The sequence below is a fragment of the Ictidomys tridecemlineatus genome, chromosome 12 (genome assembly GCF_052094955.1).
Source record: "Ictidomys tridecemlineatus isolate mIctTri1 chromosome 12, mIctTri1.hap1, whole genome shotgun sequence".
Classification (NCBI taxonomy): Eukaryota; Metazoa; Chordata; class Mammalia; order Rodentia; family Sciuridae; genus Ictidomys; species Ictidomys tridecemlineatus.
In genome coordinates, this window is record NC_135488.1 from 90,912,455 (window position 1) to 90,936,943 (window position 24,489).

The 24,489-nt window shown below is 36.4% G+C and overlaps 1 protein-coding gene across 2 annotated transcripts in view; it reads right to left on the bottom strand.

Moving 5' to 3' along the window:
* Positions 1-24,040, bottom strand: part of Arhgef33 (Rho guanine nucleotide exchange factor 33) — a 57,425-nt gene extending 33,385 nt beyond the window's left edge. For both annotated transcript variants that reach the window (XM_005324542.4, XM_078029325.1), the window contains exons 1-8: positions 23,931-24,040; positions 21,903-21,952; positions 14,333-14,497; positions 13,692-13,813; positions 12,201-12,346; positions 8,974-9,033; positions 7,429-7,653; positions 2,983-3,112 (exon numbers count right to left, since the gene is read on the bottom strand). In XM_005324542.4, coding sequence (XP_005324599.2) covers positions 2,983-3,112; positions 7,429-7,653; positions 8,974-9,033; positions 12,201-12,346; positions 13,692-13,813; positions 14,333-14,497; positions 21,903-21,952; positions 23,931-23,955 — 923 coding nt within the window. In that variant the 5' untranslated portion in view covers positions 23,956-24,040. The remainder of the gene's footprint in view (positions 1-2,982; positions 3,113-7,428; positions 7,654-8,973; positions 9,034-12,200; positions 12,347-13,691; positions 13,814-14,332; positions 14,498-21,902; positions 21,953-23,930) is intronic.
* Between the last annotated feature and the right edge of the window lie 449 nt (positions 24,041-24,489).

A 24,489-nucleotide genomic window follows, 5' to 3' on the forward strand; every position in this document is an offset into this window, starting at 1 on the left:
TCTAATAGGGTAGAAAGTGCCAAAGGCTTGCAGTTTGTGATGGAAAGGGCAGTAAATGTTAATAAATTTATTTTCACCTTTGCATGGAGAATACCAATAGGTCCATTTAAAGTACACAGAGGTTTCAGAAAAGCTTAGGAAAAAGGATAATGAAAATCTAATTCTAGGGTAGATAAATGACAACACTGCCACACTCAGAACCAGAGATTCTTTTTTTTTTTTTTGGTACCAGGGATTGAACTCAGAGACACTTGACCACTGAGCCACATCCCCAGCCCTCTTTGGTATTTTATTAGAGACAGGGTCTCACTGAGTTGCTTAGCACCTCACTTTTTGCTGAGGCTGGCTTTGAACTCATGATCCTCCTGTCTCAGCTTCCCAAGCCACTGGGATTACAGATGTGCGCCACCACGACCGGCTTAGAGATTCATTTTGAGTATTAAGAATATGGAATTGATGCTTTTTCTCTGCTTTGTTTACAGAAAGAAAATAGGGCTAGCTTGGTAAATAACTAATATGAATAGCATTATCATGGATATATGAAATAACTATCTTTTGTTGAGGATTATATGAAGCTTTAATTTTTTTAATCTCAAAGTTTGAGAGAGGGATCTACTTCTTCTTACTCAGTGATAGAGAGTAATGTCAGAATGAGAGAACGTCAGAAAAATAGGAAGTGACAGCAAGTAAAAAGGACTCTACTATTTTTATATAGCATCTCTATTTGGCAGGTCAATTGAGATCCGAAGTAAGAACTTTTGGGTTGTTCAAGAGAAAAACCTGAATTTTGAAATAGGAAGAGATAAATTTGTGCCTCTTGCTTTTGGAGAAATGTTTCCTATTCCTGTTAGTTGAAGTGGTGTCCTTGAAACCACAAGGTCCTTAGAGAGAAAGTGTGTGACATGGAAAGAGTACAAGGTTCCAGGTCCTACAGGTCTGCATTTGAATTCTGGCACTAATTGTCTATGTGGCTTTAAACTTCTCTAGATCTTAGTTTCTTCATCCATAAGGTCGAAATCACAGCATTCTGTGTTTTATTGTTTTTGTGGTCCTGGGAATGGAACCCAGAGCCTCACACATGCTACTGACATCACTAGCCCCAAGTCTGGTCAAGATTTCATGAAGTTAAAATCAAGTGCCTAGCATAGGACCTGCAAACAACTCTCTTTTCCCATTCTTGTCCTAGTTTCCCAAATTGACAGAAACTAGGAAGAGACTCTGCTGGTTAGGATTCTCAGACATGGAAGCAAAGCCACACCAAAAGGTAGACTCACCTTTAGATTTGATTAATGTAAACTGAGCAGGTATTTAGCAATAGCCAATCAAAACAAAACCCTAGAAGCTAGAAACTTCCCAGAACCCTGAATGAGAGGTGGGAGGGTTAGATAAGCTGTATTGGTATCTAGAAGGGAAAAATCAATGGTCAGAGGGGATGGGAAGGAACTGTGAAAATCCAGGTGGCCACCGAGAGAAGGTGAAGCCCAGTCCAGAACCTCTATTGGTCACAGCTTTAAATGTGTCACATTATCCTTTCTGTTCATTATTACTTTAAATTTTGTTCACCTCAGTTTTACAGTAATATGATCCTTGAAAATAGTCAAGGCACTTGTGAGTCTGTCGGGGAATATTTCCTCACTTTAATCATTTAGATAGGAGGAGCATTGTGTTCTGGTGACATGGTATATTGCTGGGGGCTGCAAAGTCAAGCAAAATTAGGGGCATGGTAGGGAGCAGAAAAATATAATTAGGGGCTCCCCATCCATTCATTTGGATTGGCCTTTGCCTGCCTCAATTATTCTGGATCATTTCATCTTTATTACATTAGTCTTCTTCACCAATTCTTACCTTTTTCCTTCCTGCTTTCTCTGAACAGAGAGTGAACGAGAAAATCTACACTATGAACAGGTATAGATTGAGGTGTGTAACATTAGGGATAGTAGCTGTTACAATACTTTACCTACACTTTAGAGCACTGCCCCACAACACAGGTGTGTGAGCGTGCATGCACACAAGCACACGCGCACACACACAATCTTAGAAGTGACCTGGTACTGTGGGAGCACCTGAAGAGTTATATCATTCCAGTGTCGTTTATCCAACGGCTACTTAATGCTTCAGACCCACTATATCCATTTCCTTGTACCTCTTTGAGACCTGTGATCCATGGCAACAGGGAGCAATGCCTCTCTTTAAGTTCTTTTTTTTTTTTAATTCGTTCTTCTAGATATACGTGACAGAGTATATTTTGACACAGTATACACACATAGAATAAATATAACGTTCCAGTTAGAATCCCATTATTGTGGCTGTACATGATGTGGAGATATAATGCTCATGTATTCATATATAAGGACAGGAATGTTATGTCCGATTCATTCCATAGTCTTTCCTATTCCATGCCCACTCTCTTCCCTTTGTTCCCCTTTGTCTAATCCAATGAACTTCTATTCTTCCCCTCCTTTGTTGTAGGTTAGCATCTACACATCAAAGAGAACATTCTGCCTTTAGCTTTTTAGGACTGGCTTATTCCACTTAGCACGATATTCTCCAGTTCCAACCATTTACCAGCAAATGCCATAATTTCATTCTTCTTTATGGCTGAGTAATATTTTACTATGTATATATACCATATTTTCTTTATCCATTCATCTGTTATAAGGCAACCTAGATTGATTTTATAGCTTGGCTATTGTCAATTGAACTTCTCTAAATATTGACATGGCTGTGTCACTGTAATATGCCAAGTTCTTAGCCACCATATCAGAGACACTGCCGGCCCTGGAGACTATACTCATTTTCTTACCTGCTGAGAATCTAAGTTTGAGATTTTCCAGGAGTTACCTGCTATGATTGCTTATTCTTTTTTCAAAGATTATTTCTAGAACTCATTGTAGGCCCCAGAATTCCCAAGGTGGAAATGGTGAACAACTTACCTTGAATCCTAATCAATCTGAAAAGCAAAGGCAATGAATACATGGATACCTTCTCTCTTTGGAATTCCTCTTTCCATCTGACCCCTGGAATGTTGCCTTTATCTTCAGGATCAGAGAGATGTTAATAACATATTTTCTTTCAGATTCAAGCAGTTCTAGAGCCACAGTTTGTCTTTTGGCTTTAAAAACAAACCAAAGAGGGAATTTTTGTTAGTCAATCCCTCCCAAATCCTACAAAATGACAGAAAGCAATAAAAAAGATATCAAAAGCAGAAAAAAGACAGCAAATTTTTGGAAGACGGAAAACAGAATGGAGGCAGGATAATTCATTCAGCAGAGCAAAGGACACACTCGTGTCTGCAGATAGAGAATCCACTGAGAAGCAGCAGAAAGATTCAAGGACTAGATACACCAAGAAAGTGCAAGTAAGGGCCACTGCTAACTAATGAAATGGTCAAAAGTCTCCGTAGGTACGTTGAACACACAGATTCTCACTGGCTTCCTCACTTCCATCCCTTGGGAAATGGGAAAAGTGAAACTAGAGAAGCCCTTTCTCTGGGATCTGGGCTAACAACTCCAGAGGGCAGGGTTGAGATGCTAATATGAAAACAAGGGCACTCACGGAAGGCCACCTGCATTCTGAACAGTGAGATTCCCCTGGGTCCCTTCCCCTGCAGGACCCAGAATGCCACTAGCCAGGCTTTATCACTCTAGGCAAGGGAAAGAGTCTTCCACTTGATAAGCTGAACTTTCCAAGGAAAAAAGGCCTTCAGAAATTGACATGAAGAGGTCACCTGCCAAAAAAGTTCATTTGCTATCTGATTCACCATCTGTAATGAAGCCCATTTATTAAAAGCTTAGACAACACAAAATTTCCAGGTTTTTTTTTTTTTTTTTAGAATCTCTTGAAGATACTCAGGAATTTGAATAAGTGTATACCATAAAAGAGGGAAAATGTATATGTGCATTTATTTAAGGTGGGGGAGACTGAAGAAGCAGAGACAATGTAAGATATAATGAAAACTTTTAAAAATTATATAGATAATATTATCAAAGAGATATGAGAAAAATATTCCAGCCACTTAACAATTATAAGATACTATTTTTAAAAAGACAGAACGCTTTTAAAAAGAAACTTTTGGGCATTTGTTTTAAAACAGCATAAATAAAAAGGGTAGAAGATAAAGTCAATGAAATCTCCCCCAGATAAAAATAAGAAGAAAGAGGATATTGAAGAAAAATAGGAGAGAAAATATGGCAGTTGAACAATTCGGTCCAAGAGATTCAAATTCAAATTATTAAAAGCTTCAAAGAAAATGAAAAAAAAATGGTGAAAGGATATTACCAAAGTAATAGTAGAAAAAAAAAATCCAGGCCGTGTATTCCCAAAGGAAAGGGACCATTGTATTCTTCATAATTAAACAAAAAGACTCTCAAATCATTGGAAGGCACAGCACATCACCATGGAAACTTAAGCACACCAAGGATAAAGAGAAAGAGACTCAACGAAACCAGGTAGAAAAACAGGGTAACATTCAAGGGACTAGGGTTCACTATGGTATTGAACTTTCCAATAGCAACATTAGAAACTAGAAGACAATAGAACAATTGCTTCAAACTGATGAGGGAAAATGGTTTTATATTAAGCCAAAGTATCAGTCATATATGTGAAAACTACTAGATGATGTGTTTCATCAAAATAAGGAGTAAACCAAGATACCAAGAATATTCAAGATGAAAACCCATAATAAGTGACAATAATTTATGGTTTGGATCTGGGATGTCGCCCAAATCTCATGTTTTGAAGACATGATCCCCAATGCAATAAGGTTCAGAAATGGGGCTTTTAGGCAATGATTAGGGTTCTGATCTCATCAGTGAATTAATCCAGCAAATAGATTAATTCATTGATAGCTGAATAGACTACTGGATGGTATTTGTTGACTGGTCAGTGTGGCTGGAAAAAGTAGATCACTCTGGGAGTGGCCTTGGGGACTCTATATCTGTCCCCAACTCCTTGCGCTTGACCTCTCTCCCCACCCCACCCCTTTTTTTTTCTCTCTCTCTCTCCTGCCTGGCTGCCATGTGCTGAGCAACTTTCATTTTCACCACAATTTCCACCAAGACCTTCTGCCTCCCTTTGGGCCAAAAGCAACAGAGTTGGCTAACCACGGACTGAACCTCTGAAACTTTGAGCAAAATAAACTTTTCTCCACTAAGTTGTTTTTGTCAGGTATTTTGGTCACAGCAACAAAAAGCTGGCTAACACAATAACCAAGCAGGAATCTAGCATGGGAGAAATATGAAGGAAATTCCTAGGAAGACTGAAGTCCCAGGATAATAGCAGTGTAATGGGCAAGAGTAGACTAGGATGACAGAGGTCCCTTGGGCAAATGCTTTAAAGAAAAAAAAATAAATAAAGGGTAGAGTTTCTCTTAATAGTGCTAAGAAAAATTAAAGAAGATCTTTATAAATTGAAAAATATAAGAAGATAGGAAGAACATTAATACCTTGTTATTCAAATAGAAGACTTTATACCACCAACGTATCCATTCTCTGATAATTTGAATAAAAATATAAATTCTAGAATTAAACTCACCCATATAAGATCACTTGACTTTCCCTTGTGTAAATTAATGGGGGTATTTTCAGTAACTAGCACTGCAGTAACTATATAATCATCTGGGGGAAAAAATGAATTTGGACCCCTTTCTCACACCATATGTCAAAATTTATTCTAAATAAGTGATAGGCCTAAATGTGAAAGCTAAAATTATAAATATTTTAGAAGAAACACATGAGAATAACTTTGCAACCTTGGGATAGGCAGAGACTTCTTGGAAGCACAAAAAAGTCACAAGCTATTAAAAGAATTTAAAATTGGCAAATAGGATTTCATCAAAATTTAAAACTTTTATTTATCCAAAAAATGACTAAAAGTGAAAAGGCAGACCATAGACTGGAATAAAGTATTCTCATCACATACATCTGATAAAGACCTCATAGCCAGATATATTTTAAATTCCTAGACAAAAAAAATAATCCATTTAAAAAGGACTTAAACAGGCACTTTGTAAAAGAAGATCTATGGAGAACCAATAAGCATATGAGGAAAAGATGTTCAATATCAATATCATCAGAGACGTACAAATTTAAAGTATAGTATGGTACTACAAGTACCAACTCATGAGAATGGCTAAAATTAAAAAGACTGTTCATGCTGATAATGGCAAGGATGTGAAGCAACTGGAGTTCTCATTAATTGGTGGTGGGAGTATAAAATTATCCAACCACTTCAGAAAACTGTTTGACATTTCTTTTAAATATATTCTTAGCCTCTACAACAAAGATTCCACTTGTATGTGTAAACTCAAGATAAATAGGGTATATACTTAAAACATTTGTACAAGAATATTCATAGCAGTTTAATTAGTAATAGTCCCAAACTGGTAGCAGTATAAATGCTCATCATCGAAGAATGAATTTTTTAAAAATGTAGTATATTCATTTAGTGTGATTAATAAAATGGAATTAATACCTCCATAATATAAGTGAATCTCAAGAAAACATTATATTGAGAGAAAGAAGCCAGACACAAAAAAAGCACATACCATACAATTCCATTCATGTGAAGTTTGAAAATTGACAAACATGATTTATGGTAGTAGAAGACATGTAGAAGTTTTTTGGTTAGATATTGATTGGAAGGTGTATGAGAACTTTCTGGGGTAGTAAAAATATTGTATATGTTAATCTGAGTGATGATCACTGTGGATATACATATGTAAAAAGTCAAGAAGTTAAATATACACTCTGTGAATTTTACTCTCTAGCTAGAAATTAACCTTTAATAAAGTACTGTTTGCAAAATAGTAGCACAGACATTTTATAAAAAGCTGGAAGCAAGTACCAGAAGAAACTGCCAAAAGAGCTCAAAGTGGTTGCTGCTGTTTTTTTTATAACAAACCTTTTAGTACTATTTAATTTTTAATGTATTTGATAATAAAAATAAAATTTAGTTTAAAAAATTACCCTCCATCGTAGGAAATGCCATTGTTTAAACATAGTTAAGTGTTCAGTAATGATTATGGCAGGAAGGAAAGAGGGATGGAGGAGAGAACCTGTTCCAGTGATTGGTATTTCGGTAGAGAACTATTAATAAAAGATTTATATTTTGAAGATTCCACATCACTAAATAGTTCATGAAGTTTTGCCTTCTTCTCCACCAACTTTATGTTGGTTTTTATCTCCAAAGCACTATATTGCTAAATGTCCTGAACATGCAAAATCTAGGTTAATACCCAACAGGCCATGTGACCTCTGGTGAGTCCCTTTATCTCTGTGGCCTTTGATTGCTTCATCTGAAAAAGAATCCAGAGACTAGGTGTCACATTTGTCCACTGGATCTACATTGCCAGGATTCTAGCCCTTTGGTTCCAAGCCCTGGTATACCTTATACTTTAAAATTTTAACCTGCATTCCCCGTGAAACTTACCAGCTAAAGAGGTTTCACATAAAACATTCTCCAGGGAACTGTGTCTACCCTGGCCAGCTTCCTTGAGTTTATCTGGGTGGTCTTTTGTGACATATTCTTCGCCCCATTCTTTGCCATCCTTTGGCTGCCTCCATACACCAGATGAGAGGTGGCCTTTGGGCTGGATATCAGCTGAGAGACAAGACTTGAGGTTTTCATCTGCTTCTGGAGTTGTTGGGTTCACTCCTGAAAAATAACACCTGCTGTCAAGATCTTTCTTTCTTTTTTTTTTTTTAATATTTATTTTTCAGCGGACACAACATCTTTGTTGTTATGTGGTGCTGAGAATCAAACTCGGGCCGCACGCATGCCAGGTGAGCGCGCTACCGCTTGAGCCACATCCCCAGCCCCAAGATCTTTCTTTAAAAAAAAAAAAATAGTATCTGGAGCCTATCATGCTAAGTGAAATAAGCTAATTCCCCAAAACCAAAGATCAAATGTTTTCTCTGATATGTGGAAGCTAACCCACAATAAAGGAGAAAGGAGAATAGAAGCTCAGAGGATTAGACAAAGGGGAATGAAGGGAAGGAAAAGGAAAGACAGAAAAATGAATCTGACATAACTTTCCATGCTTGCATATTTATATTTAAATGAACTCTACTGTCAGGCATAACTAAAAACAACCAATAAAATGTCCTAACAAAAGAAATGAAAAAAAAGTAGTGTTCATTACTAACTCTCAACTAATATGCCCTTGTATGTGTACAACTATCATTCAAGGATTAAATATGTCAATTAAGGATCAAAAGTTTTACCATCTGCAAGGTGTTACCTCTGTCTGCCTCTAGACAAATCCTCTACTCTTTTTACATAGGCTCCACTAAATAGAGTTTTTAAAATAAAGGTATGGGGCTAGGAGTATTGCTCAGTGGTAGAATATGCAAAGTTACAGGTTCAATATCCAGCACCACACACATAATAATAATAATAAATAAACTTGAGGCTAATTTAGAGTAGCATGTACTGACTCCTCATGTTAGCTTCCTCTCAGGTGAGCACACCAGGTGCCAGCAATATTGTGGGGAAGGAAGAACAGAATGAGGAGGAAGAAGGATGCCAAAGACAATGTCTTCTTTTGCTATCCCCTTCACCCTGATGATGTACATTAGAAAAAGGAAGGGAAAGGGAAAATGCAATAATATATGAAATTCTGGTAAATTGTCAGTAAATAACTTGAATTAAACCATACAGATGTGTGGTTCATGGGAAACTTACATCATAAAACACTCACCTGTGAGATTTCAGCAAATGTTAATTCATTAGTAATTGAAAGGAGCCAGGAAAAAAAAAAGAAGATTATTCCCCAGGCCTTCACCCATCCCTGGGATTAAACAAGTCACTGACCCACTCTAGCACACATCCTAGGATCTTAGTAACAGCAATGCTTTACCTTGCCTGAGTTCTTTCATGGCTGTTTTGGGACTGAGGGAGTAGAGGCAGGAAAGATGTAAGAGGGAAAGAGTGGAATGGATGGAAGAAAAAAGAACCAACAGAAGAGCCACTTACCAGGACCCATCATTCCCTTCACATTACTCTCTCCTACATGAACAGATCTGGACTCTTGGGCTGCAGAGGAAGAAAAGTTCTTACTCAGCATTCATTCCGCCAATGCACTAAGAACCTTCTATGAACCAGGCACTGAAAGACTCATAGACTTTATACTTTGTTGGGAAAGACACAGCAGCCAAAAGGAAGAAAATTATAGTATGATGTGGCAAGTGCTGTTTCTCAGCTGCAAAATATATGTGGCAGTGGTACTTACCTCAAATGATTGCCATAAGAATTAAGTAGGTTAATGTATGTAAACTACTTAAAGTAGTACCTGGAATACTGCAAGAGCAAAATTATTGTTTAACCATGATGATAATAAAAATGAGAGGTGAATGGTTCTGTTAAAATGTAAGTCAGACTCCTCTACTTAGCCTTTCAATGGCTTCCCATTTCAGTGTAAGAAGACAAAGTCCTCATAATCATCATACAGCCCTAGAATATTTGCTCTCTGCTGCTTGTCTGATTTCTTTTCTCCCTCCCTCCCTCCTTTCTCCCTCCCTCCCCCTTCCCTTTCTTTTTTTCTTCTTTCTCCCTCCCTCCCTCCCTCCCTTCCTTCCTTCCTTCCTTCCTTTCTTTCTTTCTTTCTTTCTTCCTTCCTTCCTTCTTATCATATTTCCCATTCTCTCCCTCATCCACTCTGCTTTAGCCTCAATACTCTTCTTGCTATTCTTTCAGCACGTCAGTTCTGTTCCCACCAAGACCTTGGCACTAGCTGTGCCCTTTCTTCCCCTCCAGATTCATAGGTTAATTTTCTTCCTTCCTTCAGATCTTTACCAAGCACCCTATCTAAAATTGCAATCCTACTCTACTTATTTTCTCCTTAACTTACCATCATTTAATACAAAACATATTTTACTTTGTATTGCTATTATTATTATTTGGTACTGAGAATTTAACACATGGGCACTCTATCGCTGAGCTGCATTCCCAGCCTTTTAAATTTTTTATTTTGAGATAGGGTCTTGCAAAAAGCAAACAACAACAACAAAAAAATAAGTTCTCTTTCAATTGTCCTGAACAAGAATAGGTGGAAGGTGAGGATATGAGGAGACTAATTGCATATATACACACACACACACACCACACACACACACACATGTGTATATTTGTATATGTACATATTTTTTTTCTTGAAGCCTTCTTGGGCAGGAGAGGGAAAGAAAGAAAAGGTATAATTAGTCCTGTAAAATGACATTTTCAGACTATCAGTTATATATTTATAAAGTATATGAATGAAGCTTTCACATCAGAGGACCCACATAAAAAGAGGCTGCCTTTTCAAACAGAGGGCTAGTCATTGTGGTAAGCAACCTTTAAGATGGCTCCCAATTATCTTCATCCCTGGGCATTCATGTCCTTATGTAATCCTTTAAGTAGAAGCTGAATTTAGTAATTTGCTTCTAAAAAATAGAATATGGCAGAAAGGATGGAATCCTACCTCCAAGATTAGGTTATAAAATGATTGTGGCTTTTGTCCTGAGCATTCTCTCAGATCATTTGCCATGGGGGAAGCTGGTTGCCTTATTGTAAGGCAGCAACTTGGAGAGGCCAATATCACAGAACCAGAGCCTGCCAACAACCATGTGAATAAGTTTGGAAACAGACGCTTCCTGAGTAGAGAAATCACATGAGGTTACAGCTCTGGCCAACATCTTGATTGTAGCCTTGTGACAGACCTGGAGCCAGTGGCACCCAACTAAACTGCACCAACTCCGGACTCGGTGAATTTTAGGACAATAGTTAACAGTCATATCATTTTATCGTTAGGAATGGGTAAACCAACACATTGAGAAAATTTGGTTCTTTAACCCTAAGTTTTAACATAAGCCACCACCAATTGTATCCAGAATATTTTGTTATAGCACATTAGCCCCAAATTTCTGCAGTAACTTGGTAGAATAAACTATGACCCTGTCTACCTAGCAGGGAAGGAAGGAGTTGCCATTAAACAGTTAATTTAAATCTGTGTCAACTCTGAAATCATTTATATCAGCTGTTTTCAATGGATTAAACAAGCCCTATGATTATTTCTTTCCCTGGGGGCTGGTACATATTCTCTAAAGATGTGTTTTGCAAATAAAACCTTTAATATTTTATCTTGAGAACATGTTCAGCTGCCCCAGACCTGGCATTGATCTGACTTCTACTTTCTAAGACAATCCTGAACTGTTTCTCAGTAAGGATCATCCCTTCATGTCTTGCAGTCCACGTCATGGAACAAAGAAAACAGAACGGCTTGTGGACCCTCTCCCAGATGGATCAAGTGAGTTTTCCCAGGCTGTACCTATCAGCCTCTAAAGTAAACACTCACCTGAGTAAGAAAAATAAAAGTAATGAAGTAATTATTTTCTTAGAAGTACATCAGGTAAAAAGCACTTGATTCATATTTTTTAGATTCAGTTATTTAAACCACACATATTGTCTATGAATACATAAACCAAACTGTTCCATAAGCTGTAGGGATAGAAAACCACCAAATCCTACCTTTGAGGAACTTATACTTTTTAGGACTTTCTACATGAGACCAAAAAAAAAGGGGAGGGGTCATCAAATCAATGTTAATTTCTGCACTCATTTTTCTGTATAGATGTTTTGCTAGATTTTGTCAAGGATACAAAAATGTAGCAAATGTTTTTTTGTTTTATGTATTTTTTTTTCCTGAATTGAACACAGGTCAGTAACCACATCCCTTGGAAAGCTGGTATTGCCAGAGTACCATTTTGTAACATCTGTTCTCACATCCCTAAGAGCAGGTATGTAGTTGGTGACCATTTCAGTCTACAGACAGCACTAGCTCTCATTTTCCAGACAAAGATGGATACGGAGTTACACCACCAACAAAATGATTTTTTAGAGTGAATTTTTTAAAAGCATTTCTCTCATATGGTTGGATACGGTATTGATTGTGCAATAAATTATTCTTAATCCAATTGGAATTTAGAAGAATCCAGATTAGTATTTTTTCAAAAAAAATAAGATCTTTAAAGTTGGGCAGACTCTCAGGATCTCTTTGGTTCTCTAGACTCTTCTAAATTCCAGAAAAGAAGAAAAATTCTGAGCAATGCATGATTTCCATCTAATAAAGAAGGAGAACTTGTGAGCCCACTTTTGCTATTATTTAAGACCTAGAAATAAGGAGGGAAATACTTGTTTAGTTCACCGTGGTGGTCTGCAAACTATACCTTTCTCATAGGCCTGAGATGGCAAAATATTTGTGAATTCTTCACTTGGCAGAACAGGTTCAGGGATGTTGATGGAGCGGAAAGGGCTTCCTTGGGCTTGTTGAGCAGGCCCAGCCTGTGTGCCATGTTCTTCTTTTTGAGTTTTTCTAGGAAAGGGAAACAACCCCAAGGTCACTTTGGTTCTTAGTACTTGATAGAGTAGGAGGAAATCCAGTTCAGGACAGCTTAAGAAAATGTCCAGATTATTAAGTTGAATTGTATAAATTGCTATTTTTGAAAATTAAAAAGTCCAACACTAGCAATTTGTACAGTTCAACTTAATTCATCACCTAAAACCAAGAAAGACTTCAGATATCTACAAATCACTTCTAAATGTAATTCCTTCATTCTGATTTTTCTGTTACTGGTTCCCTGTCACCAGGATCTGTAAAGTTAGCAGTAGTGACTATTTGCTTGGGATGATTCACGTTTGCTTAACCAAGCAATTCAAAGGTACCTGAAAGCTGTAGATCTTCAACTGAACACCATAATCTATTCTACCTGGTCACACAAATATTATCCCCATATTTCTGTCTTAAATTCAATAACATCAAAAACTTAACAAATGAAGATTATGTATGCATAATGGTGAAACTTTACTTGATTCCATTTAGTTGAGACAGTGTTGAATGTCAATTTGCTTTCAATCATATGAGTCAAATAATAGCAGCATTAGAGAAACTTTAGAAAATTATTTAAAAAAAAAAGAAAAAAGAAAATCACTGGTGGCCCCACAGTCTTAGCACAACAATTATTATTTTAAAAAAATATCTTTCTGGTTATTTCACATATTTTTACAGTTGTAATCATCATATACATGCCATTTCATATCATTTTCATTTCATATCATATTATATTAAATGAATTTTTATATTTAATAGTTATCATTCATTTTTATATTAACCAACTTTTCTGGCTGTATACCTGCCATCATATGCTGACTGGTGAAGCTCAGTGGCCAGCTAGCTATATTATTAATAAGGGCAAGGTATTCTCAGTGCCTTTCTATAAGCTCTTGCTATGAGTTTGCCTTTAGTAAATATTTTTTTACTATCTTTATTTTATTTTTATGTGGTGCTGAGGATTGAACCCAGTGCCTCATGCATGGTAGGTGAGCGTTTCTACCTCTGAGCCACAACACCAGCTCCTGGTAAATATTTTTTAAGAAGAATTTAATTTCCTTTATTTACAAATATTTATTATAGTAATATTCTTTGTATAGTAAATTTCTTAAAAATTTTATTATCTTTAAATAAATTAAAGAAACCTTCAGAAATTTGGAAATTGTTTTCCAAAAATGATTGTACTACTTCCTACCATCAGTGTGTGAGTTCCAGTTGTTCCACATGCTCACCAGCACATTATATGATCACTTTAAGAAACTGACTATGGTTTTAATAGGCATTTTCTTTCTTAAAGTTCTTTTTAGTAAATAGCTTAAAAAACACTCACTTGGCTTTAACTTTTCGAGATTCTCTTCTCTTCTCCTGTTGAAGCTGTTCAATTTTCTGTTGCATTTCTTCTTGTTTGGAAGTGATAGCCTGGATCATTGACATGGCATTGCTTAGCTCTTCCTAAAAAATAAGCATTGCTATATTTCAAACTGGTACGTAGGGTAAAAGCCTAGAACATAATATGCAGCACTCCATAAGTTTTTAGTACATACTTATTGAATGAATGAATGAATAAATCTATTGTGGCCCCTGATTTTGACACAGAGCTCCAAAAAGAAAAACAGGAAATAAATATATTTTTCATGATAACTAGTGGCTCAGAAAGAAAATCTTTTTTGTTTGTTTGTTTTGGTTTGGATTTTTTTTTTTTGGTACCAAGGATTGAACCCATATGTGCTTAACAATTGAGCCACATCACCAAATCTTTTTATTTTGAAACAGGGTCTTGTCAAGTAGCTTAGGGCCTCATTGAGTTGCTGAGGCTGGCTTTGAATTCATAATCCTCCTGCCTCAGTCTCCTCGGTTGATGGGATCACAGGTGTGCGCCACCATGCATCGGGAGGAAAATTTTTATATCTGGCTGCTATGGGAAAAGCCCCAACATACTCTTTTCAGCAGGAAAACAAAAGATGCACCTACCTTGAAATAGTTTAATGAATTCTTCATCTCAGTAACTTTTTCTTCCATGGAACACCTACAGCTCTTAACCTTTTCTTCCAAAGCATATTCTCCATGTTGGATTCTTGACAGTTCCTGCATTGCTTCTGTGAATCCAGTTTTCAGTTCAGAGGCTAAGGCCTGCAACTAAATAATGCATGAAAAATAAACTCAATTTGCTGTAAATTATTATAAATGGCACCACTGCTCCTTGAATTCTTCCTCTATTTTCTTCTTCTTTTTTTTTTTCTTTTTTCAAGAAACCAGGCTCTTGGGCTAAGGATATAGCTCAGTTGGTAGTGTGCTTGCCTTGGTTCAATCCCAAGCACCACAAAAAAAAAAAAAAAAAAAAAAAAAAGGTAAAAAGACAGAGAAAAACCAGGATCTTGACAATCTACAGACTTCATTTACTAAATTTGGACAACTTAAGGGAAACTTGGCCCCGTTTGTCTTCTTTATACAGAATATGTTGAAGCTTGGCAATAAAACAATCAACTAAGTTTATGCATGCCCCTGCAAACTACTTTCATTTCACAGCTTTTGATTAAAATGCAGTCTACTTAAAAAGCCATGTAAGTATGTGAAAAAGACAATCTTAATACAGCAACTCTGAATTCTGTGAAGGAACGGATAGGTCACATTCCTCTTGGTTATTAAGAGAGGATAAAGAAATTCAGGGGGTTTTTTTCCTTAAAAAATTAAAGAATAAGAACAATAATACCTAGAAATAATGACAATTTCTTTGAAAGAGAAAAGAAGTGTCTTTCTCTCTTTCTCTCTTTCTCTCTTTCTTTCTTTCTTTCTTTTCTTCTTTCTTTCTTTTTCTTTCTTTCTTTCTTTCTTTCTATTCTTGGGCATTTTCCATGACAACAGGCTTTAATCCATAAGGAAGGCACAGAAGTATCTGTAATGGCAGAAGTGTGGCATGTTGATGGTGATGTGAATCATCTTCAGCAGTCCAGTCTGTCGAAGGACTGCCCACATTGGACTTCTATTGTCAAGTTCCCCACCGTGGTGAGGTAATAATTTCAGAATTAAATTGGGTACATATCCTAGCTCTCTCCTAGAGAGCTCTTTTGCAGCAGTTTCCTTATCTTTAAGACAATTATAATAATGTTTATTTCACAGGGATGTTTTGAAAACTAAATGAGTAAATGTGGGTAAGGCACTTACTATGTCATATGCTTAGTACACAGGTATTTTTAAAAATTAACTATTTCCTCTTTATGTGACAAATCAAAAAGTTAAATACAAACAGAAAAGTGGAGAAAATGGAGCACTTCTAAAGGTCCAGTTTTATTTTCTGAACAATAAAAAATGAATTTTCAACAAACAATAAATTAAGATAATATAGGATAGCCAGACAACGACATTACTTTCTTGACACATATGACCTTATACCCAGCTAGGTAGAGAAATTCTTAACTTCCCATCTTTCTTCAAGACATAATGGTCTCGAAGGTTTTTTCTATAATTTAAAATATTCACCAAGAAAGTGTCTTCATATGTGTATTTCTATACATTTTCAGAATCAAGTCATCCAAATGGTTTCAATTTGAAGCAACACGTTCTACTATAAAATGAATCAGTATCCTACCCTGTGTTTTAAAAGCCAGGATTATTTGTTGTTGTTGTTTAAGTGTGTTTCACAAATGGTTTCTTTCTAGGACTGGAAATAGGGAAAAATAAGAGGAAAAGAAATAAATTTTAGGAAAAAAAATCAGAACGTATTAAGTGTTTGGGGCTCAAAGACTTAGAAACAACATGAGCAATTTAGTTAAATTTTTAGTTAAAACTAATCTTTATGATTGATCTTAGCATGTGTACTAAACCATTATGATGGATTAAATCACCAGATCAATTACTTTCTGATATGCTAATTTTTATCATATAAACTCATCTTCTGGGAGTAAAATAAAATTGATTGCTATATAAACGTCAGAGCAAAAAGTATGCAAGTTTTAAAACTGAAAGAAGGAAATCTTAGGTTTCCTTACTTGAATCAAACAAGAGGGAACCACTATCCCAACAGAAACAGGTTTCATTATCACTGCTCCTATAAATGGATATATGGAGTTTTTCTAGAAGCCAAAAGGCAACAGCAGAGTCTTAGGGAAAAATATTTTTCTCACTTGTAGAAACTCAGCTCTAAAGTAATTTAAAACCATTGGAAGGTTCCTAACAACCAGGTCATAAAGGGACTCTGGGCATGCTAAAACTGTCAGTCTACTTCCTCCCTTTATTTCTTCCAGAAAAGTAACACTACTACTTTATAAGCTTCACAGCCAGTGACAAGCCAGGAAGGGGATGCCATTATGGGCATAATCACACACCTGAGACAACACAGAACTCTTACTGTCTTTAGCTCGGAAGATTGGTTGTTCATACCAACCTGACCATTCACAGCCTTGGGAATAAAAAGGAGCCAGAAGATGAGTGTCTTAACATCTTTTCTCTGCTCTCTCTTCAACATTCTCATCTGACAGCCCACTGCCCACCCCAAGGATTAGAAACAGGTGTCTACCTTGTTCTCCAGCGAGTTGAACACGTTCCTCATCCCGTTGATTTTTTCATGAAGCTGCTCTAGAGAGGTTATGATCCCTCCATTCTGCCGCTGGGGGCGGGCTCCCACTGGAGGTAGGTTCAGGGAAGACTTGAACTTCAAAGCCTAGGGTTCCACAGAGGGCAGCTTAGGCTCAAAGAAATGGGGGAGAGCAGTCGGAATTCCTCCTATTTCCTGCTGTTAATTTCTGCTTCTCAATTTTCTTTCCCTTCTTGGCTTCTGAACTCTTCTGAAGATGATTTTTAATCAGTGTCTTCCAATTTGGTTTCCACCAAAGATCTGTCAAGCCTCAAACTAAATTTCTCATGAATTCCAGCTTGTTTTGTTTTGCTTTTACATAAACTTCCCATTCCTTTCTGCCACATGACCAAGGTCAGGAGGCTACCAAGAGGTAAATTCAAGAGACTGGGCCTATACCTTGGGAACTCTGCAAAGTCCTAATGTCAAGGTTTAGGAAGACTCCACAAGGCATGTCAAATTCCTACCACTCTGGACTTCACAAGGGCAAAAGGTCAAGTGTTTTGGAGTAGCACATAATGGCAAGGATGCTGGGGTGGTTGCTTGTTCTCTCTGCCAACTTCCATCTTCCAACTTTATTTAGGCCTCTTTATTGATTCCCCCAGAAATGCAATGATTTAAAGCACTAAGTGGATAGTAAGTAATTTGGACATCAACAGCAATTTCCTAATCTACGGCTCTACTCTCCTGCAGAAATCATCCTTTCAAGACGATGTTGATGCTGAGGCGAAGGCTCCTGTGTTAGAAAGTTGTCTTATTCATCCCTGGATACACTACAGGCCTAGAAGAGTTTAACTTCTCTGGGGTTAGAACATTCCTCAATGGCAAAAAAAAACCACCCTGAAGCTCAGCCAAGACTTACAAATCCTAGAAGAAATTCAATGGCAGTTTGGATGATGAAACTTATTACTGTAGGACTGGTTCCCATAATTTTTCAGTTAGAGGTCCTTTTGGCACCTAAGTTATTTTCTTCAATTATTTTAATTATAGAGAAAAAGAAGAAAAATAAGAATCACCCTAAATCTCATCATTTCAATTTATTCATTTTTTTCCATTTCATTATATGTATAGAAATACAGACATTTATATGGTTGAGATCACACTAGAGATATCTTCCCCTCTTTTTTCGCCCTTTGATTCTTATAAGCCCTCTCCCATAGCCTTCAAAATGTTTTCTATATGTCTAGTTTTTAATGGCTACATACTATTTTATTATATAAAACATGCCAGAGTTTACCTATTCATTTACTCTTGGTGAAAATTTATTTGTTATTTTTTAAGATTATAAATAATGCTGTCATATCCTGCTTTTTATTTAAAGCTTTGCATATATTTTGTTTATATTGTCAATAGAATAAATTCTGAAATATGAAATTACTATGAGTCAAAGATATTAGACAAGATCTGACCCAAAGGGAAAAATCTACTACATTATAGGGAGGCAAATATTCAATTAATTAATAGTTCTATAAAATATATTTGGCCAGTGGGTTTGAAAATTATAATATTATGGTTGCATATTCTTGGAAGCATTCTGTATGGGACATAAGGTCCTAAATTTGTGGATTTAGGAAACTGTGTCTTGTATAATAAGATATATGAAGTGTAAACAATAGAATTGGAGGAAGCCACAATGTTTACATTCCTAAAACTACAAGAGAGCCAAAAAAAAAAAAAAAAACAACTACCCCTGGAGTACCAGTCATTGGTGTAAGGGTTGGCTGGAATTAAGTTTTGCAGTTACCACACCAACCCCCTTTTTGTTTTAATGGACTATAATTTGAAAAAATCCATCTGCAAACTGAAGTCATCAGGGATGAAACACCATCACCTGACTCTGGAAAAGAGATCTCATTCAATGACTTTGAAAGGTATATGTGCCAGGAATTCAGGATGAGAGAAAAAATACACTTGGGATGGAATAAAGAAGAATATCCTGAGCCTAAAAACCCAACGGGTAATTGTATATTCACACTGATTGATGTTCTGGAGGTAATTCTACCTGGAATGCACTGGGAGATAGTACTACTCATTCTCCTTTTGACTTCTGGGACCTGATGTGGATTACTGTATCTTACTGTCACCAAGGAGGTCAAATCTATCCAATAGTTATAGGACAGGGAGCCAGTGATGGATTGAACATTTGAACACATTTCCTGCATTTTAACTAATACTTTTTCTTAAAGTTTCTACCAAAAAAAAGTTTCTACCAATTTATACACGAGAACTAAATATTATTTTATTATTTGCTAATGTAGATAATCAAAAAATAATGCTTCTTATTTTAATCATTACTTTTTTGAGCGTGAACTTTTTCTTGCTTATTAACTAAGCTATCTATAACTTTGAAAAATTGTTTGTTTTCTTCACCCATTTTCTATTTGGGTCTTGGAATAATCCATTTTCATGAGCTATTTCTATATCATTAAGCTTTTGCAATAGTGGTTGAAAGCATTTAGTTATTTGTTTAAGATGTTTTTATGTTGACAAAGTTGTAAATTGAGATGTGAATAAACTCTCAAACCCTTTTCTTTGTGATTTCTGTCAACTTTTTTTTTAACATAAAAAGACACTTTACATACAGAAACAAAATACTTATTTTAAAACTTTTGATTTGGTTTTTATACTTAACCTTTTTGACAAACCTTTTGGAGACTGTTTTGATTAGAGTATGAAGTGAGGATCTCTTCTTTTTTTCCCCAAAGAATCAGTTTTCCCAACACTGACACCAGACAATGACTACATCAGACCTTTTGTCTCAAAGCAATATACACATCTTGCATATATTCATTAATTCATTCATTCAACTAATATTTATCGAATATGCATTATATCCCAAACACTGTGCTTTATGCTGAGAATACAACAAAGAGCAAAATGGACTAAATCCCTGCCCTTAGAGCTTACATTCTAGATGAGGAGACAGACAATTTTTAAAAAGAAAGTTACCACATCTGATAATGTCAAGAAGGGAAGAAATCTATCAAGAAAATAAAATATGGAGATACAGAATTGCTGAAATTTCTACATTTTGCTTCAGATAGTTTCCCTTGTAATAGGTATTCTCTTATAGATAACTCCTTCCTACATCCCTCTTTCCTCTTCTTCTTTACTTCTTCTTCTCTTGGTTAAAAGTTGCTTGTAGTAAACAGACTTAGGAAAAGTTCTTTTAAAACAAGGATGGGATTATAATAGTGTCACAGGGGTCACCTAGACCAACTTCACTTTTACTGCTTTGTATATTCCACTGTGAACAGATGTATTTGGGTTTGTGATATGATAAGCTAATGAGGCCACCCCCATGGCAGCTATATTTAGCCAACACCCAGGGAATGACCTACATAAAATCTATAATAGACTTTAAATCATACCTGAGTTTAAAGAGGTACTCACACTGATTCAAATGCCATACACAGGTCAGATGAGAACAGATGAGAAGTGGACAAGGAAAGCATTTAGAGAGAGGCCTTGGATCAGTGAGGCACCAAATCAACACCAAGTGAAGACCAACTCTGCTTCTTTGGCCTTTGTTTGAGCTGGTCTCACTGCCTACTTAGCCTTCTCGTATCCACTTGTCAAATGACCAACTTGTCCTTAAATGCCTACCTCAAATCATTTAGTCTACACTAATTCATCTCTCCCTGTAGATTTAATCAGTGCCTCCACTGTAATCTTTTCAAAAACTTTCCTTGCAAGAACTATCTAGCATATGTGTTTTCTAGGTTGTAGACACTTAAAAATCAATGAGAATGTTTGTTTTATCTGTTTAACCTCCCATTAAACTAAATAGTAGACTTTGCACATAATAACTACTCAGTAAATATAAATTAAATTAAAGGCTGCTTTCTCTACAATTTCCCAGGACTGATTTAAGTCTAGAAACAATATGTTTAAAAATATTTTCATAATCCTGTTCTGGTTTGCCCTCAGTGGTCCCATACCATTTGAACTCTTGCATGATATTTCTGGGCACTAGTTGCTATTTTCACTCTTGCTGTCACTTAAACTCAACCAATTTAAAAATATTTCTCCTAAACTATCTGTTCCTCTGGACTCCAATTCTTCATCTTGAAAGACAACTCCTTTTCCTGGTTACCAGGGCTTAAAACCAGCTTAAAAAGGACTTTTCTCTCAACCTCTGCTAAGATCTGTCAATACCTCCGTCTTTCTCATGTATTCCAGATAATACTGTCTTAAGCCTAGAGAGGAACATGGATTTCCCTAGCCTTATATATTCCAAATTATGTCAGAATAAATTTCCATGATTTTTAAAGATAAAAATTTTCTTCAATTTTACAATTTGAAAGATAGAAGACAAATTTCGTTGACAGAGCCAAAGCACCTGATGTCACTCTTGCTGCAAAGATGTTTTGCAGACTTTTTTTTCTAGTTGTTAATGGACTTTATTTTATATACAGTGCTGAGAATCAAACCCAGTGCCTCACACCTACTAGGCAAGCACTCTACCACTGAGTTACAACCCCAGTTCTCTTTTGCAGATTTTTTATCTTCTTTGTAAATCAAATTGTTCCCATTGTTTTAAAAAAAAAAGCTTAAAATTTTTCTATCACCATATTTGAACACTTGCAATGATAGCTCCTTTCAATTCTCAGTTCTTTCTGCTAAAATAGGGAACTATTTAGCAGAAAGAAACTTAGGGAACTTGCTTGTTCCTCTTCTCTGATGAAACTGTTATATTGTATGATGTAAGGGCCAATGTGACTGTAGCACCAGGTGAGAAAAGCAGAGCTGAGATGGGATAGTAGTGCTACATTTTATAAACTGAATAATTTGTCCTACAATAATTGCTTCTCTCAGACCTACAATGTGAGAGGCCCTCTGCCCTGTCTCAATCTTGTGAAGAGAACAAATGTACGTGGAAGCACTTGTGAGTGCCAAAAATCTCTGCACACAACTGACAGTCGCCACTGTCACATGTGGGAGCATTTAAAACAATCTATTTGTCTTTACCTGGTAAATCTGCGTGGAAGGACTATTCACCGGCATATGTTCATTCTCTCCTGTAGAAAGAAAGAGCTTTGTTTAATCAAAACAACTTGTTTTGTCCTTATCTTACGTCATAAATATATACAGGGAATAGAGATCCTACAGAATTCTCTATATATAACTGCAAAACATTGATTCGAGAACAAAAAATAAGCTGGATATATAACTGGTTTTTCTGTTTACATCCTAACAAACAGACTAAATCTATCTAATAGAACTCTTGTAGAAGAAAACCATATTCTACCACAGTGAGGAAGTTTTTGGCCAAACTGAGTATTTAGTGATCTTTAAATAGAAAAGAAGGAATGCACAAGAAGTGTCTCCCTCATAGTCTTGAGCGGACTGAAGTTTACTTGAGGGGATGGTTCTAATGCCAAGAAGGCTGTTCTTCCTGTCCAGGAAGGTACCAGTCCAGTTGTCATTTACTAGTTTCAAGAGAACTATATAAATGTCCCTTGCTTCTCCTACCTCTGATCCTTGCCATACTTCTGAATTCTGCCCTCCTATCATTGCCAAAATTAGCAAAGAGAATCTCACTCTCTTGCATGGTAAGAGGGCTAATAGAAGGAAATTGTCAATGAAAAGGTCTGTGAAGAATATAGATGGAAATAGAACAGTATTGTCAATAATGGAGACTGGGAAATACAGGGCAAAAAAAAAAAAGAGGAGGGAAGGCATGAGTTGCAAAAATAATTTTCAACCTACAGAGGATAAACATTGGCCTGCATTGAACCTTCCAGAACCACATGGGTTCTCCCTGAAGACAAGGCAAGACAACCCATGTGACACATTTAGCTCCTTGAATCATCTGTTTGGCTACTGATCTGTTGTGTTAAATATATATATATATGAATTGAGCAGTTGATAGATGAAACCTCTGGTTGCAGACATTTGGTTGCCTGAATATGCATATTGTTCTTCTGAGATATGCAAAACATTAAGTTCATAAATAATATGTAACTCAATACACAGAACAGTTCATGTGAAATCCAGATATTTTAAGATTACTAAAAACTCCCAATATAATCTTGAGTAAGAATTTTTTAGTCCATTTTATACTATGACCCAACAGCCTGGCATAACAGCAAGAATCAAGACTTAGGAACACAGACCAGAATCCCAGACCTAGCCTCGACATTTTGTAGTTGCAGCCTGACTTCTCCATGACTGTTTCCTCATCCCTAAATTGGAGATTGTAACAGAAACTTCTGTGTGGTTGCTCCTAAATGGTAAAGATGAAGAGGGAAAACTCAAGCTGGACACCACGCGTGTCTGTAATCCTAGCGACTCAGGAGGCTGAGGCAAGAAGATCACAAGTTTGAGGCCAGCCTCAGCAATTTAGCTACACCCTGTCTCAAAATAAAAAAATTTGAAAAGGGGCTGGGATGAAGCTCGGTGATAGAGTGCTCTTGGGTTCAATCATCAGTACTGATAAAAAGAAAAAGAAAAGAGAAAGTTCTTGTGCTTCCAGGCTAACTAAGAAGGGGTTGGATTATCTGTATGTTGGCCTCAATGAGCATGTTGTTCTGAGGCAGTCCTAAGGGTACTACTGAAAATAATAATAATAATAAGATAACAAATTAAGCCAAATTTTATATAGATGACATTTCCTATTTGCCAGCAAGTCTACAATATTCATGGTCATTATATGATGACAGGGAAATCATGTTTGTTTTTTAGGGTTTTTTTTTTTTTTTCAGTTCTGGGGATTGAACTCAGGGATGCTTTAAACTCTGAGTCACATCCGCAGACCTTTTGATTATTCTTACATTTTGAGACAGGGTGTTTCTTAGTGGCTAAAAGTCTTGATAAATCACTGAGATTGCTCTTGAACTTGAAATTCTCCTGCCTCAGGCTTCTAAATCCCTGAGATTACAGGTGTGTACCACCATGCCCGACTGGGAAACAAGGTTTTGAGACAGTAGCAAGACAAGACTAAAACCTACATTTATTGAATCCTGAGCTCTAAAGCAAGACATGGGGAAATCTGACCTTGCTTTGTTTTGGTTTTTTCCATGGTGCCTGTTACTTCTCTCCTCCAGCTTATTCTTCAACATTGCATCATCATTGTCCTGATCAGGCCACCTCCCCTTCCCTGCACCTGTGGATCGAAATAAAGAATAGGGATAGCAGGGAGAACGAAGGAAGAAACCGAACTAGCTTTATGTGTTAACATGGGAAAAAAATTGAACACATCTTGAGGTTTACATAATTTTAGAAGAATAAAAATATTAAATTGAATAAATATGTAGTTTAAAACTTAAAGGGAGATAATCATTTTTAAGTATGAAATTCATTGCTCCAAAATTATGGTGGTTTTTAATTTGCTACATTCTTTTTTGGATCAAATAAACTAATGTTTAAACTGATTCTATTAACAAGGTATAGTTCAGAGAAATTATCTTAAGAAGAAAAGCCTTTGGCAAGCGTGAAGACCGGTGCACGTATTTCTATTTCTTTACATAGTTCAGTTTTCTTATCCCTATTTCCAGTATCTGGTAGGTTCCCTTGAATCCAGTGTGAACCTGGGACCTCTTTTTAGCCCTCCAGC